This window comes from Daucus carota, chromosome 9 (assembly GCF_001625215.2).
Source record: "Daucus carota subsp. sativus chromosome 9, DH1 v3.0, whole genome shotgun sequence".
NCBI classification, from domain to species: Eukaryota; Viridiplantae; Streptophyta; class Magnoliopsida; order Apiales; family Apiaceae; genus Daucus; species Daucus carota.
The window spans coordinates 3409804-3422814 of NC_030389.2; the positions used below are offsets into that span (position 1 = coordinate 3409804).

Here is a 13011-nt window from a genome sequence, read left to right on the forward strand (position 1 = left end):
TTGTGTATGCAATGACAGGAGACAAAAAACAGCTTGGTAGCTCTTTTTGCCTTGGTGAAATCATGGCCCAGTGTCACTTCTCTGCTTGTTACCATGCCTCTTTTTACCTATAACTAAACAACTCGAATAATAACTCTTCAAGTTTCTGGATATTTACCTCGAAAAAAATCATGATCTTCATGATTAGTGATATCCATTTTCCGACAGTATCTTAGTTGGAGTTTTTGTAGGCATCCGTGCTTGCCTTATCCTGCGAGACCACGAACCAATGCTGCCATCCAACATTATGATAAATTTGTTATGACTCGTGAGTCTGTGACCATGAAGATGACAGAGTAAGCCAATAACATAAAGCCTTGAAGTGAAACTGTGAAACTATTTGATACCATATACAGACATCAAGTCTGAGTAATCTTGAAATCAGATACGAAACATGGTGATTCTGCATCTTTTCAGAGAAACAGAGGCATGGATCATGGTGAAAGACACCCTTGTGTCCACACTGTAAATGTTGACTAACCAAGATTCTTAATCAGTGAAACTGGAGTTTATGCATCACTGTTTTTGTCACTTTCTTACCAACATAGAGCAACACATGTTTCGGTGTCATCGGGTACACAGGATCCAGTACACAAGATCCCCGTATGTTATCTTACATGCAAGCATGATCTTGTTACTTATAAGTGGTGACAAACATTAAGGTACAAAAATATCATTTTCATCTTCATTATAAAATTCTTGTAAAACAAGATTCATTTTAATTATCAAGTAGGTTTGGCACATTATGTTCCGGTTTTTGCCCAAGTGCAAATCCACTTTTTCAGGTCCTATTGATTAGGACAGTTTAGATATCAAACACACACCAGCGTATTATAGAGCAACACATGTCTCGGTGGCAAGATTTCTTTTCATAATTTCTTCCTTTCTACAACGTGATTCTATATTTCTATATTATATTTCTATATTTCTCACTCACCGATCAAACCCTAATCACTACTCTACGCTCTTATCCCTCTCTCTCGTTCAATACTCTACACTCTTCTTGTGATATCTCCCATCTACGTATTGATGTTTGTGATCTCTTGAGAATTTTGGCACTTTGTGAAACAAGGCGTAACAAGTGCGTTTTAATTTATGAAAATCGATCATAAACTTCTTGCGACACATGGGTGTTGGATTCATTTAACAGACGGAGTCCATTCTCAAGTAATCATTTTCGGCGAAGCATTCAAATCATTCAATTTGACGGAAGACTTTGCAACACACGTAAGTCTCGAGTAACAAAATCACGGACGAAGGTAAATCCCATGTGAAAAAAGCCATGGGTTAAGGTAATACGTTTATATTATATCACACACTATTTTACTTATTGTGCACTAAGCTGGGGTCTTCACGGAAACAACCTCTCTACTTTAAGGTCAAGGGCAGGGTTGCGTACATTTTACCTCCGCAGACCATGCTTTAAGCGGGAATACTGAGTACGTATGGTACGGTACATGTCTCGATGGCATCTAAAAATAAAAATGATTTATAAATAAATTATGTCATGAGGTTAATTTCTATCATAAAAAATGTAAAAAATAATATATTGAATGCTTTAAATCAAATAACTTATTTTTGACTTTAAGCCGACCTACTTATTACACAAATATATATATATATATTGATTTAAAAGCAAATATAAGTTAAAAGCTAAATTTTAAACCTAGAGGAACAGACTCCTTGTCACTAAAAAATGGCGACAAACATTTAGGAACAAAAATCTCATTTTTCATCTTCACCGTAAAATTCTTGTAAATCAAGATCAATTTTAATCATCAAATAGATTTGCCACATCAACAAAAATCTCATTATTCATCTTCACTGTAAAATTCATATAAACCAAGATCGATTTTAATTATCAAATAAATTTGGCACGTCATGTTTCGGCAGTTCGGCTTTTGTCCCAAGTGAAAACCACTCTTTCAGGTCCTATTGACTAGCAGGCAGAAGCCCGTAAACTTATAAGTTATAACTTATACTCCCTACGTCCGTCCATCCCATTTCTTTACACTTTCCTTTTTGGGATGTCCCATTCAATTCTTTACATTTCAAAATTTACCCAAAATAGTCAATGGTCTAATCACTTCTTCACTTTTATTTCCTTTTCACACTACTTTTACTCCATTATCTTCTTTTTATACATTAAAAATCAATTGGTCCCACCACTTCACCTACTTTTCTTTCTCTTTTCCACTACTTTATACATATTTCTTAATCTCCGTGCCCAACCCAAACGATAAGAAATGGGAGGGACGGAGGGAGTAGTTTATTATGATTTAATATGAACTAAAACCCGTTTGATTATATGATTTATGACTTGACATGAATCATGACTTTAACATGATTTATAATTTGTTTTGACTGAACTTATGTCTTATGATTTAAAATGACTTTTGTGATAATCAGAGAGTTTAAAATGTTTGTTTAAATAATATTGATTTATCAATAATTTATGAGTTATTAAAAAAATAATGATAAAAATAAAAGTGAAATATTCAAACTTATGACTTATGAGTAATATATATCAAAAAAATATTTTTTTTAAAAATTAAGTAACTAAACATACATTTTCTAAATTAAGTCGGTTAAAAGTTAAAAATATGTCGAAAATGATTTAAATTTCATGTTTTAAGCCGAGTCAAAAAGGCTCTTGATGTGATAAACTGAGAGTTTAAAATATTTGTTTGGATAATTTGCAATGACTCATGAGTTATTAAAAATATAATAACAAAAAACGGTGATATATGGGTAACTTATGTCTTAAGGTTAAATTTTATCAGGAAAAAAGTTCTAAAAATTAATTCACTATAACAAAAATCTCAAACTAACTTCTGACTTTTAAGTTTTTGGCATTTTTCTAATTTTAAACCGACTTCTGACATATTACACAAATAAACATTATAGTCAAATATGACTTAAAATCTAGACGTCGAGACTAAAACTATAAATGTTAGTTTATAGTGAATTGTATATTATACAATTTATAAGATACAAAATACCATACAAAGTCCTAAATAGAAACCAATGCGATTAAGTAGAATGATGCGAATTTTGGGACTGGAGATGAACTCCGAAATGGGTCTAAACGGGGTGTAAGTGGGGCCTAATAGAGCCAGGTCGGGGATTAGTGGTCTATGTCAAATGAAATTATATTATATACATATATGTTTTTTATAATTATGTTATAAATATTTGTTAAATCTCTTCAAATAATACTTAATTATTATTTTATCAATATCACATTACTATTATATCAAATTTGTATGAAATGATTATATTATTATAATATGTCTCTTTGTAGTTAGTACTCATATTTATTATCATATTTACACTTTTGTTTGTGTTTTTTAGTAGTTGTTGTAGTTTTGAAATGATAAATATCATATATATTCAGTACAAGAAAAGATTTTAATTATTGTATATTTAAATTTTATTTCAAACTTCAACTAAAAATATTTCTTCTTAAGCATACAAACCGCACAAACCGCACCGCACCACACCGCATTTTTGTGGTGCGGTTTACGCGGTTTTTATGCTAGCGTGGTGCGGTTGTGGTTTGAGTTTTCAACCAAACCGCATGCGCGGTTTGGTTCGCGGTTTTAACGAAAAACCGCACCGCCCGCACCGCGATCACCCCTAGTCCATGAGGTCAAGGTTTGGCTCTTAAGATTGTTTGGAGCCTGTCCAGGGCGTATGAGGAGCCTTGGTGAGGTCCTAGCGGGCCCGGAGTAGATTGAGTGGGGGTGAGGGTGGGTCCTAGGTGGGTGAGGTCATAGTTCCTCTTGGTTCTCATTTTAGTTTTTATTTTAGTGGTTTCTATTTAAGTAATTGTATGTGTATAATGTATATATATATATATTAAAAATAGTTTAATAATTTATTTTTTAAATTTTCTTAAATAAAAATCAAAAAGTTAAGTATTTATTAAAAAGTTTAAAATAATTTCTTAAAATAATAAATTATATAATTATTAGAATACATCTCAAGATCTCAAACCATAAAATGAACTGAGGAAGTGTATAACTAACCAGCTCAGTCTATTTGGCTAAGATAAGAAATAGAATAGAAAATGATCACGGAGTATATATTCACTTTATAATTAGTCAATATATAATTAATATATAATATTTTTAGAATTTCGACTAACTAGAGAGTGATATTTTTTATACAAATTTTTCTAATGAGCGACTCATTTAAGTCTAAGTTTATGTTTAATGATGATTTTGAGACAATTTAAATAAGTGATTGATATTTTTGATATTTTAAATTATCTCAATATCTCTTGAATTATTTGTGAGATCTATTCAACTCGAAAGCAATAAAAGCACATATCAAATAGTAAAACTTTTTAGTTATGCTGTACACATCTGTAAATATCTGCATATTTTCCGGAGATATTATTCCTTTGTATAATCGATATAAAAAAAATAGTAATATATAGATGAACTATTGAGTAAAAAAATAGTCATGCTAGTCAGAAGGATTTTGGATGTATTTGATATTTATTCTTGGATTGACATGCTCAATTAACCTTGATTTTTTCCAAGTCTGGTACATTTGGATGCATTCTATTTTTCTTAAATCTAATTAATTAATACCTAATTTCGTACTTTAAATTTTGTTAAATGCTGCTGTATCCACCAGATTTTTCTCCCCTGTCAAATTAATAATTGTATAATTTCCTTTTGGAAATAAATTTTTAAGTGCCTCCTTCTATAGAGTGCATTAATGTGTTTAATTATATAAATAAGAAATAATATCATGTATTCAAATTTGTTCTCAAATTTTATCATGAAAACAAATGTAAAAAGAATCAGATGTTAATTTAATTAATATGATGAAAATCATATTTAGCAAGAACAGTTTATATGTGAAATAGTACAAACAATTATTCAACATTTTTGTGAAAAAAACAAATAATATTTTATAATATTTACATGTGATCAATTTTTTAAAAATCTCAAAATGCTAGGAATACCATCCCAACCTAAGTTAAGAGAGGGATCACTCAATGCTGGTAATCATGTCGTAACAATAACAATAATATAGTCACCGATTCTCACCCTTAAATATGTTGTCGCAGACCCGGGCCCACTTAAATAATATAAATATATAATCAATCTAAGTTATTTTTGTCATGAGTTAAAATCTCACTGTATAAATTTGAAATTCTCGAAAACAGATTTGGGTCCTCACATTTTCAATAATTAATATATATCTTGTGGATCCAAAATTAAGAATATAGCTTATAACCCGTGCGAAGCACGAACAGTTATATAATTCGTAATTTATTATTTAAATTTTAACATCATATTAGTAATATTTTAGTATTAATGAGTTCAATTTTAATTAAATTATATTAATCAACTGATTATAAGTGTTACTCCATGATTAATGTTTGTATTAAAATAGAATATGATGGAGTTAAAAAAAGTTATATGAAGGTTTTGTTAAAAAAGATATTCAAAATTGAAAATTGAAAATTTTATTTTTAACATCGTTATAATTTTTTGTAAGATATTATATGATAATATATTTTCATGAGTGTTTTTAGTATTTAAAGCTATTTTAATTTTTTTATAAGATATTATATGATAATGTATTATCACGAGTGTTTTTATTATTTAAAACTATTTAACAATGTAAGAGTAATAGACCTCCACATGTTGTAGAGTTGTAGTTTCAGTTGTATGAGTTATAGTTTCAGAGAGTACCGAACCAAAAAATATAACAAAAAGTTGGACCGCAAATTATACCATATTGACCTATTATATTATAGCATGATTTTGGATTTAAAAAATCGAATGTTTGTAAAATAGAGTCAAGTTGTTGGATCAAGCATTCTTGTTAAGTATTTAATAAAATGATCCCTCTGTTTCTCTCCCCACGGGACTAAATCCCTCACTACATGTTACATTATATATAGCTTGTGCTATTCAAACACTAAAGTACAATAAGCTCTAGGATCATGTTCAACAACATAAAAGACAGCCCAAGTAGAGATTTTTGAAACTGCAATCTAAATCTGTGAATATTTGTAAGTACATTAAATTTTTTGAGGTTAGTGGTTGGTAAATTTATCTATAAGCATACAGAGTCTAAATATGTACCATGCATTGATTAGTCTAGTAATTAAGTTGATAATTGATATATTTAATATGATATCTGAAATTTTATGCATTTAAGTTGATTTAAGTACTGGTGTTGGTAGATATTCTTGTGTGTGACATTGGTCTTATAAGTAAAATCTTGCAGATTTGCATGGCTATGTTTTCTGGCAGGACTGCAGAGGTGCAGAGAGGCGAAATGAGGCCGAATGGGGCAGGCAGAGATGTCGAAGTTGCGGAGAATGGGGGAGGATTTGGGAGTGTGGATGGGGCTTATTTGACATGGGAGGAGCTTTCAGTGACAGTTTCAGGTGGGAAGAATGGACCGAAATCGATACTGCAAGATCTTACTGGTTATGCTAGACCTGGTGAACTTTTGGCTATCATGGGTCCTTCTGGTTGTGGCAAATCTACTCTTCTTGATGCATTGGCTGGTAAATTTACTGCATTTTTTGTTTAGCTTAATTTTTTATTTTATTTTTGGGGGAAGGGGTTTAGTGTTAGTTCTATCTGAATTTCGGAACTATTTGATGAATGTTCAAGATGCAAACTTTTTGCATTATTGGGTGATCTTGATTCTGTATGTTATTTGTGTAAAGTTGTTCAATTGTGATTGATTCTGCAATTTTGTTGGTTTGGGATTCTAAATTTTATCTCTATGTGATGCATATATTCAATTGCATGTAATCCAAATTCTGCAGGGGTTATCCCAAGGTTGACTACTTTTTTCATCTTCAAAATCTATGGGTTTTTTTTTCTTAGTTTCCCCTTGGTTGATATTTTCTGCAGGGCTGTCCTTTTTTGTTCACTGGAAAAATAATTTTTATAATCTTAATTTCTTCTACAGAAACTGTAGCTTCTAAGTCTTTGTTATTAATGTTATTCTATTTCCTACTTCGGAAAATTTAAATAAAAATAAAATGTGCAAAACTGCAGGGAGGTTGGCATCAAACACTAGGCAGACTGGAGATGTTCTAATTAATGGCCGAAAACAACAGCTTACATATGGAACATCGGTAAGAAACACCTCTCCCCCAACTAGGATATCATCAGAAAATGTTAAGTGGCACTTTAAGTTTGTTTAATTGTCTGTCTGAATATAACAAAATAATTGTGCATAATGATCCTGTAATTCATATACATGGTTTCCAAATCAGGCCTATTTGACTCAAGAGGATGTTCTAACATGTACACTGACGGTTAGAGAAGCTGTGTACTACTCGGCTATGCTGCAGTTGCCTAACGCGATGTCTAGGGCTGAGAAAATGGACAGGGCAGAGAAGACCATTCGTGAAATGGGCTTACAAGATTCAGTGAACACAAGAATAGGAGGATATGGAAACAAAAGCCTCAGCGGGGGACAAAAAAAGAGAGTTAGTATTTGCATTGAACTTTTAACGCGACCAAAACTTTTATATCTTGATGAGCCAACGAGTGGACTTGACAGCGCAGCATCATTTTATGTCATGAGCCAAATTGTTAAACTTGCCCGGCAGTATGAGATGACTGTTCTGGCATCTATTCATCAACCTAGCAGTGAAGTCTTTGCACTCTTCCACAATCTATGCCTTCTTTCTTTGGGAAGAATGATATACTTCGGACCCTCCAATGTATCAAATCAGGTTATTGCAAAAGCTATAAAACAGAATGCAAAAACACTGTCATATATGTGATCTGATTTTGACTCTCATTCATTTCTTTTTGTTGTAGTAGTTTTTTGCTACCAATGGTTTTCCAACTCCAGAGTTGCAGAACCCTGCTGATCATTTTCTTAGAACTATAAACAATGATTTTGATCAGGTATACTCTTGTAATAAGTATTTTTTGTTTCCTGTAAACACTATCTTGACTCTTGTAGTTATTGTACAATTATGATCCAAACTAAACCATATATTACTGTCAGGATATTGAGCAAGGTCTTCCCGGTAAGTTGACTACAGAACAAGTAACTAATGTGCTCGTCGGAGCTTACAAGTCATCTGATACTTGCAAAGAAATTCAAAGAACTATAGCCGAGATCATGACACAGGTAGGCCCCTAAACAATTCCCACCCAAAATCAAGTTAGAGTGAGCTCAATAATGCAATCATTTAGAAAATTAAAGGGATCGCGTAGGAAGGGAAAAGATATCTACTGCATTATATAAAATTGACACATTTTATATAAATCATTTTGCTTTTGTAGGAAAGAGGGGTGATTGAGAGGAAGGGCAGTCAAGCTAGCTTTATCACGCAATGTATGGTCCTTACACAAAGATCATTTGTGAACATGTATCGTGACAAAGGTTACTACTGGTTGCGCTTTTTTGTATATATTGCTTTGGCTATAGGAATCGGCACCCTCTTTTATGATATCGGTTCAGGTTATGAATCAATTCATGTAAGTGAATGGCTCTGAATTCTGCATGATGTTTTAATACGAGTTTGCTTCGGTGATTCTTATATTAAGATGAGTGTTTTATGTTTCAGTCTAGAGGTTCAATGCTCATGTATGTAGCTTCATTCTTGACAATAATGGCTATTGGAGGATTCCCTTCATTTGTAGAGGAAATGAAGGTTGGTTAAGCACTGTGTCATCAGTTTAGTTGCCTTTTAATTTGTAGATTATGTCAGATGATTAAATAAGAAACATTTTGTAGGTATTTGCTCGTGAAAGATTGAATGGACATTATGGGGCTGGACCATTTGTCATAGCCAATACACTTTCTTCAGCACCATTCTTATTTTTCATATCTTTGATTCCCGGTGGAATCATATACTATCTAGTGGGACTTCAACGTGGAAACAAACAGTTTGTATACTTCCTATCGATACTCGTGACTTGTATGATGCTGGTTGAGAGCCTTATGATGGTTGTGGCGACAATGGTTCCAAATTATCTGATGGGATTGACTACAGGTGCTGGGATTCAAGGGATAATGATGCTAAGTGGAGGGTTCTTTCAATTGCCTAATGATCTTCCAAATTTCTTATGGAGATACCCTTTATACTACATATCTTTCCACAAATATGCATATCAGGGGCTGTACAAAAATGAGTTTGAAGGCCTTAAATTTCCTAGCAGTCCATCTGAAGGAGCTCCTCTGATCGACGGTGCAACAATTTTGAAAAATATATGGCAAGTAGAAACAGGTTATTCTAAGTGGATCAACGTTGTCATATTACTGGCGATGGTTCCTACTTACAGAATATTGTTCTTTTTCACGATCAAGATAGCCGAAAGAATAAAGCCTGTGGTCAGAGTGTTCATGTCTGATTCTCCTCACTCGGATGAAGAAACAGGGAAGCAATAGATTTGTACTCAACATCTGCGAAGACTGTAAGTTGGAGGGCTTTACAACCTTCATGTATGTTTAGATTTCAATCATGTAACTGGCAACTGTGCATATGTTTTTATATTTATTGCTCAATTATATCATCCACAAGTCACAGATCACGACATTAGTAGTGATCTTCAGACTACTTCATGTCATGCTGAAAATTGTCGATTTGAATGGTTGATCCCAGTGTCATGTTTTAGTCCAGACCAGTAGTAATCTAGTTTTACCCTGTATAATATTTTGTTTTAGTGCTTGTTTATCAGCCTGCAACTATTTTTAACACCAGACCATATCATTTGATCCTTGGGGGATGGTAATAATTTATCGAGCTTATTATGTGAAAATAATGACTTAACTCTGGGACAAACAAGGTAAGATCACCGATTTTTTTTTTCTACCCGAATAATGAGTCTGTTGCTTTCGTTTTCCATTATCACACATTGCTGGTCCTCTTCATAACAGATACAGTTATCCACACTGATTTATGAATTGTTTGCTTAATAACAATAATATCATTATCAATTACTGAAGTTCTGGTCCATATTATAGCAGACAAGTCAATCACATGTTTCAACTTGTTGAGATGCTGGTCCAAATTTCTGCTAATTAGCTTTTAAAATACTTATCTATCTCGGCTAGTGGTTGTTCATGGGATTCTCTCACAGTATGTATTGGTCTCACTAGCTCAAGGTACATAGGAAGATCGAACTCGCCTTATAGAAGGTCTCATGATTTACCATCACTTCGCCTAAAAAAAGGTCACATAATTTATCAACACTTGGCAGAATCACGATTATAAAAATCCCAGAAAAAAAATATTAGCAGGGCTGCATCCTCTCCAGCCCCTCCTGGTTAAGGTCACCCCACTGCTTTGTAGTTATTTCTCTCTGTTGTATAAAATTTAAAAGAACAGAATTGTGAACCATTGTCTGAGGGTGTCGCGATAGCCTAATGATAAAGATTTATCCACTGTTGTTCCCAGGTCTTGGTTTCGATGACAGTACTTAGTTCTTGAAACCATGGAGAAAGAAGTTTGAGTTGTAAATATTGTTGTTGTCTGTTGTCATAATGTTTTGTTACCAGAACCTCAATATGAAAAAATCGCAACATGGTTAAAATCTTAAAATTGTTCTGTTTTACAGAATAACGGTTCATTTATAGGAAATCGCAGGAGGTTCTGGATGTATTTGACTCAGCACTGAAAACAGAAGCGTCACTCTAGTAACAACTTGGCCAATACAAACAGATTGGCCAACTAATCACATTAATTGTTCTGGGACTGGAAGCAGGAAGAACCAGCCTCTCACACAATTACAAAAAATCATTATGTGTGGTCACTGATGATAGATACTCATATGGGCTAGAATTATTGCGTTTAGAATCTTCTCGGTTTATTCGTGTATATAAGCTCAGCTGCTCATGGATGATGAACAGAAGTCTTAAGCTAAACACTGGAATGGGCTCGACGACAGAAGCTCACGATAAGCCTCATGTCTTGTGCATTCCATATCCTGCACAAGGTCACATTAATCCAATGCTACAAGTAGCCAAACTTCTTCACCACAAAGGCTTTCATATTTCATTTGTGTACACAGACTTTAACCACAATCGCCTGATCAAATCTAAGGGGCAGCAGGCCCTCGATGGCTTGTCAGACTTCCGGTTTTACTCAATCCCTGATGGCCTAGCCCCCTCAGACCCGGATGCAACTCAAGATATTGCTACTCTGTGCAAGTACACTCCAGTTACCTGCTTAGCTCCTTTTAGCAATCTTATATCCAAACTCAACGACTCTTTGGATCTCGGGGTACCACCTCTGACTTGTATTGTTTCTGATGCAACCATGTCCTTCACACTGAAAGCTGCTGAAAAGTTTGGTATTCCTGAGATTCTGCTCTGGACCGCAAGCACTTGCGGCCTCATAGCATATATGCAGTACCACCAACTCGTCGAGAGAGGCTATACACCACTGAAAGGTAAACCTATCATATAATTTAGCAGATAAATAATTTGTAAATTTAACGTGTTTAATATAACCTAGTGAGTAAATCATATAATTCTAAGAATGTTTTTGTTTGCTTTGCAGACATGAGCTATCTAACAAATGGATATCTTGATACAAAAATTGATTGGGCTCCGGGAATGAAAGACATGAAACTGAAGGATTTTCCGAGTTTCATTAGGACTACTGACCCTAATGACATAATGCTCAACTTTTTCATAACTGAGACTGCAGCGCTTTGTAAAGCTCGGGCAGTTATCATAAACTCATTTGACAGTCTTGATGAGGATGCTTTGGAAGCAATTTCCAAGAGTCAACCACATATCTACACCATTGGGCCTCTGCACTTAATGTTGAAACAAATTCAGGATGATAGACTAATGTCCATCGGCTCAAGTTTGTGGAAAGCAGAGGAAAGCTGCATCGATTGGCTTGACAAAAGAGAAGTAAACTCAGTTGTTTATGTGAATTTTGGTAGCATCACCACCATGACTGCTGAACAGCTCAGTGAATTTGCATGGGGCTTAGCTAATAGCAAGAAGCACTTCCTGTGGATAGTCAGGCCTGACATAGTTGCTGGCGACACAGCCAAGGTACCTCCAGAGTTCATGGCTGAGACGAGAGAAAGAGGCATGCTGGCAAGCTGGTGCTCTCAAGAACAAGTCCTGACACACCCTGCCATTGGACTGTTTTTGACACATAGCGGGTGGAACTCGACTCTGGAAAGCATTGCTAGTGGCGTGCCAGTGATCTGTTGGCCCTTTTTTGCTGAACAACAGACCAATTGTAAGTATAGTTGTTCCGAATGGGGAATTGGACTGGAGATTGATAATAATGTCAAGCGAGATGAAGTAGAGGACTTGGTGAGGCAGCTGATGGATGGTGAAAGGGGAAAGAAATTGAAGAATAACGCGATGGAGTGGAAAAAGAAAGCTCAAGCAGCTGCTAGCCCTGGTGGCTCTTCTTCATTAAATTTAGACAGATTGGTTAATGAGGTGCTCCTACCAAAGTAGTTGAAATCTGATAACAGAACATATCGTAGAGTCATGTTGCACGTTCCACTACAAACCATCATTCGTACAAAGCTACAAGCCATCTAAATGATTGTTCCCATTCATCCAAACTTCTTGATGCAATAAAGATCAGTTCCGCCAAATCTAGTAAAATCACCATAATTTGTCAGATAATTTTGCCCAACTAAAGTAAAAAATATTGCAAGACCTGCATTCTACCACATGAAACATAAGCTTTAATACGAACTGCAGCAAACAGCAAACAAAGTAATTACATGTCGTAAGCTAGCTATTTGATTCACCTAACTAAGTTGGTTGAAATAAATCTGATAATTTGAAAAAATTCCCACTAGTCTGCTAGTAGATGGATCTTTAATTCTTCATTTATGCTCATGACTACGCGAAGGTGTCAGTGTGTAAATCTGTCACTGGCCGAGCTTTGAATAGTTACAGATATCCAACCTGATGTATAAATTGGTCCTGATCTGTCATTATCACGAACTAATAATTAAGTAATCATTCAAATCA

General features: G+C 34.3%; 2 protein-coding genes across 2 annotated transcripts; both read left to right on the top strand.

Moving 5' to 3' along the window:
* The first annotated feature begins 5940 nt into the window (after positions 1–5940).
* On the top strand, positions 5941–9770 carry LOC108202587 (ABC transporter G family member 1). The gene is made up of 9 exons (XM_017371058.2): positions 5941–6079; positions 6298–6583; positions 7086–7165; positions 7307–7771; positions 7863–7949; positions 8053–8178; positions 8334–8528; positions 8618–8704; positions 8788–9770. The coding sequence occupies exons 2-9, from the start codon at positions 6304–6306 to the stop codon at positions 9439–9441; spliced, it is 1974 nt and encodes a 657-aa protein (XP_017226547.1). The 5' UTR covers positions 5941–6079; positions 6298–6303; the 3' UTR covers positions 9442–9770.
* Positions 9771–10837: 1067 nt separating this feature from the next.
* On the top strand, positions 10838–12626 carry LOC108202586 (UDP-glycosyltransferase 85A8-like). Its single transcript, XM_017371057.2, has 2 exons — positions 10838–11444; positions 11555–12626. The coding sequence occupies exons 1-2, from the start codon at positions 10892–10894 to the stop codon at positions 12481–12483; spliced, it is 1482 nt and encodes a 493-aa protein (XP_017226546.1). The 5' UTR covers positions 10838–10891; the 3' UTR covers positions 12484–12626.
* Positions 12627–13011: the final 385 nt, after the last annotated feature.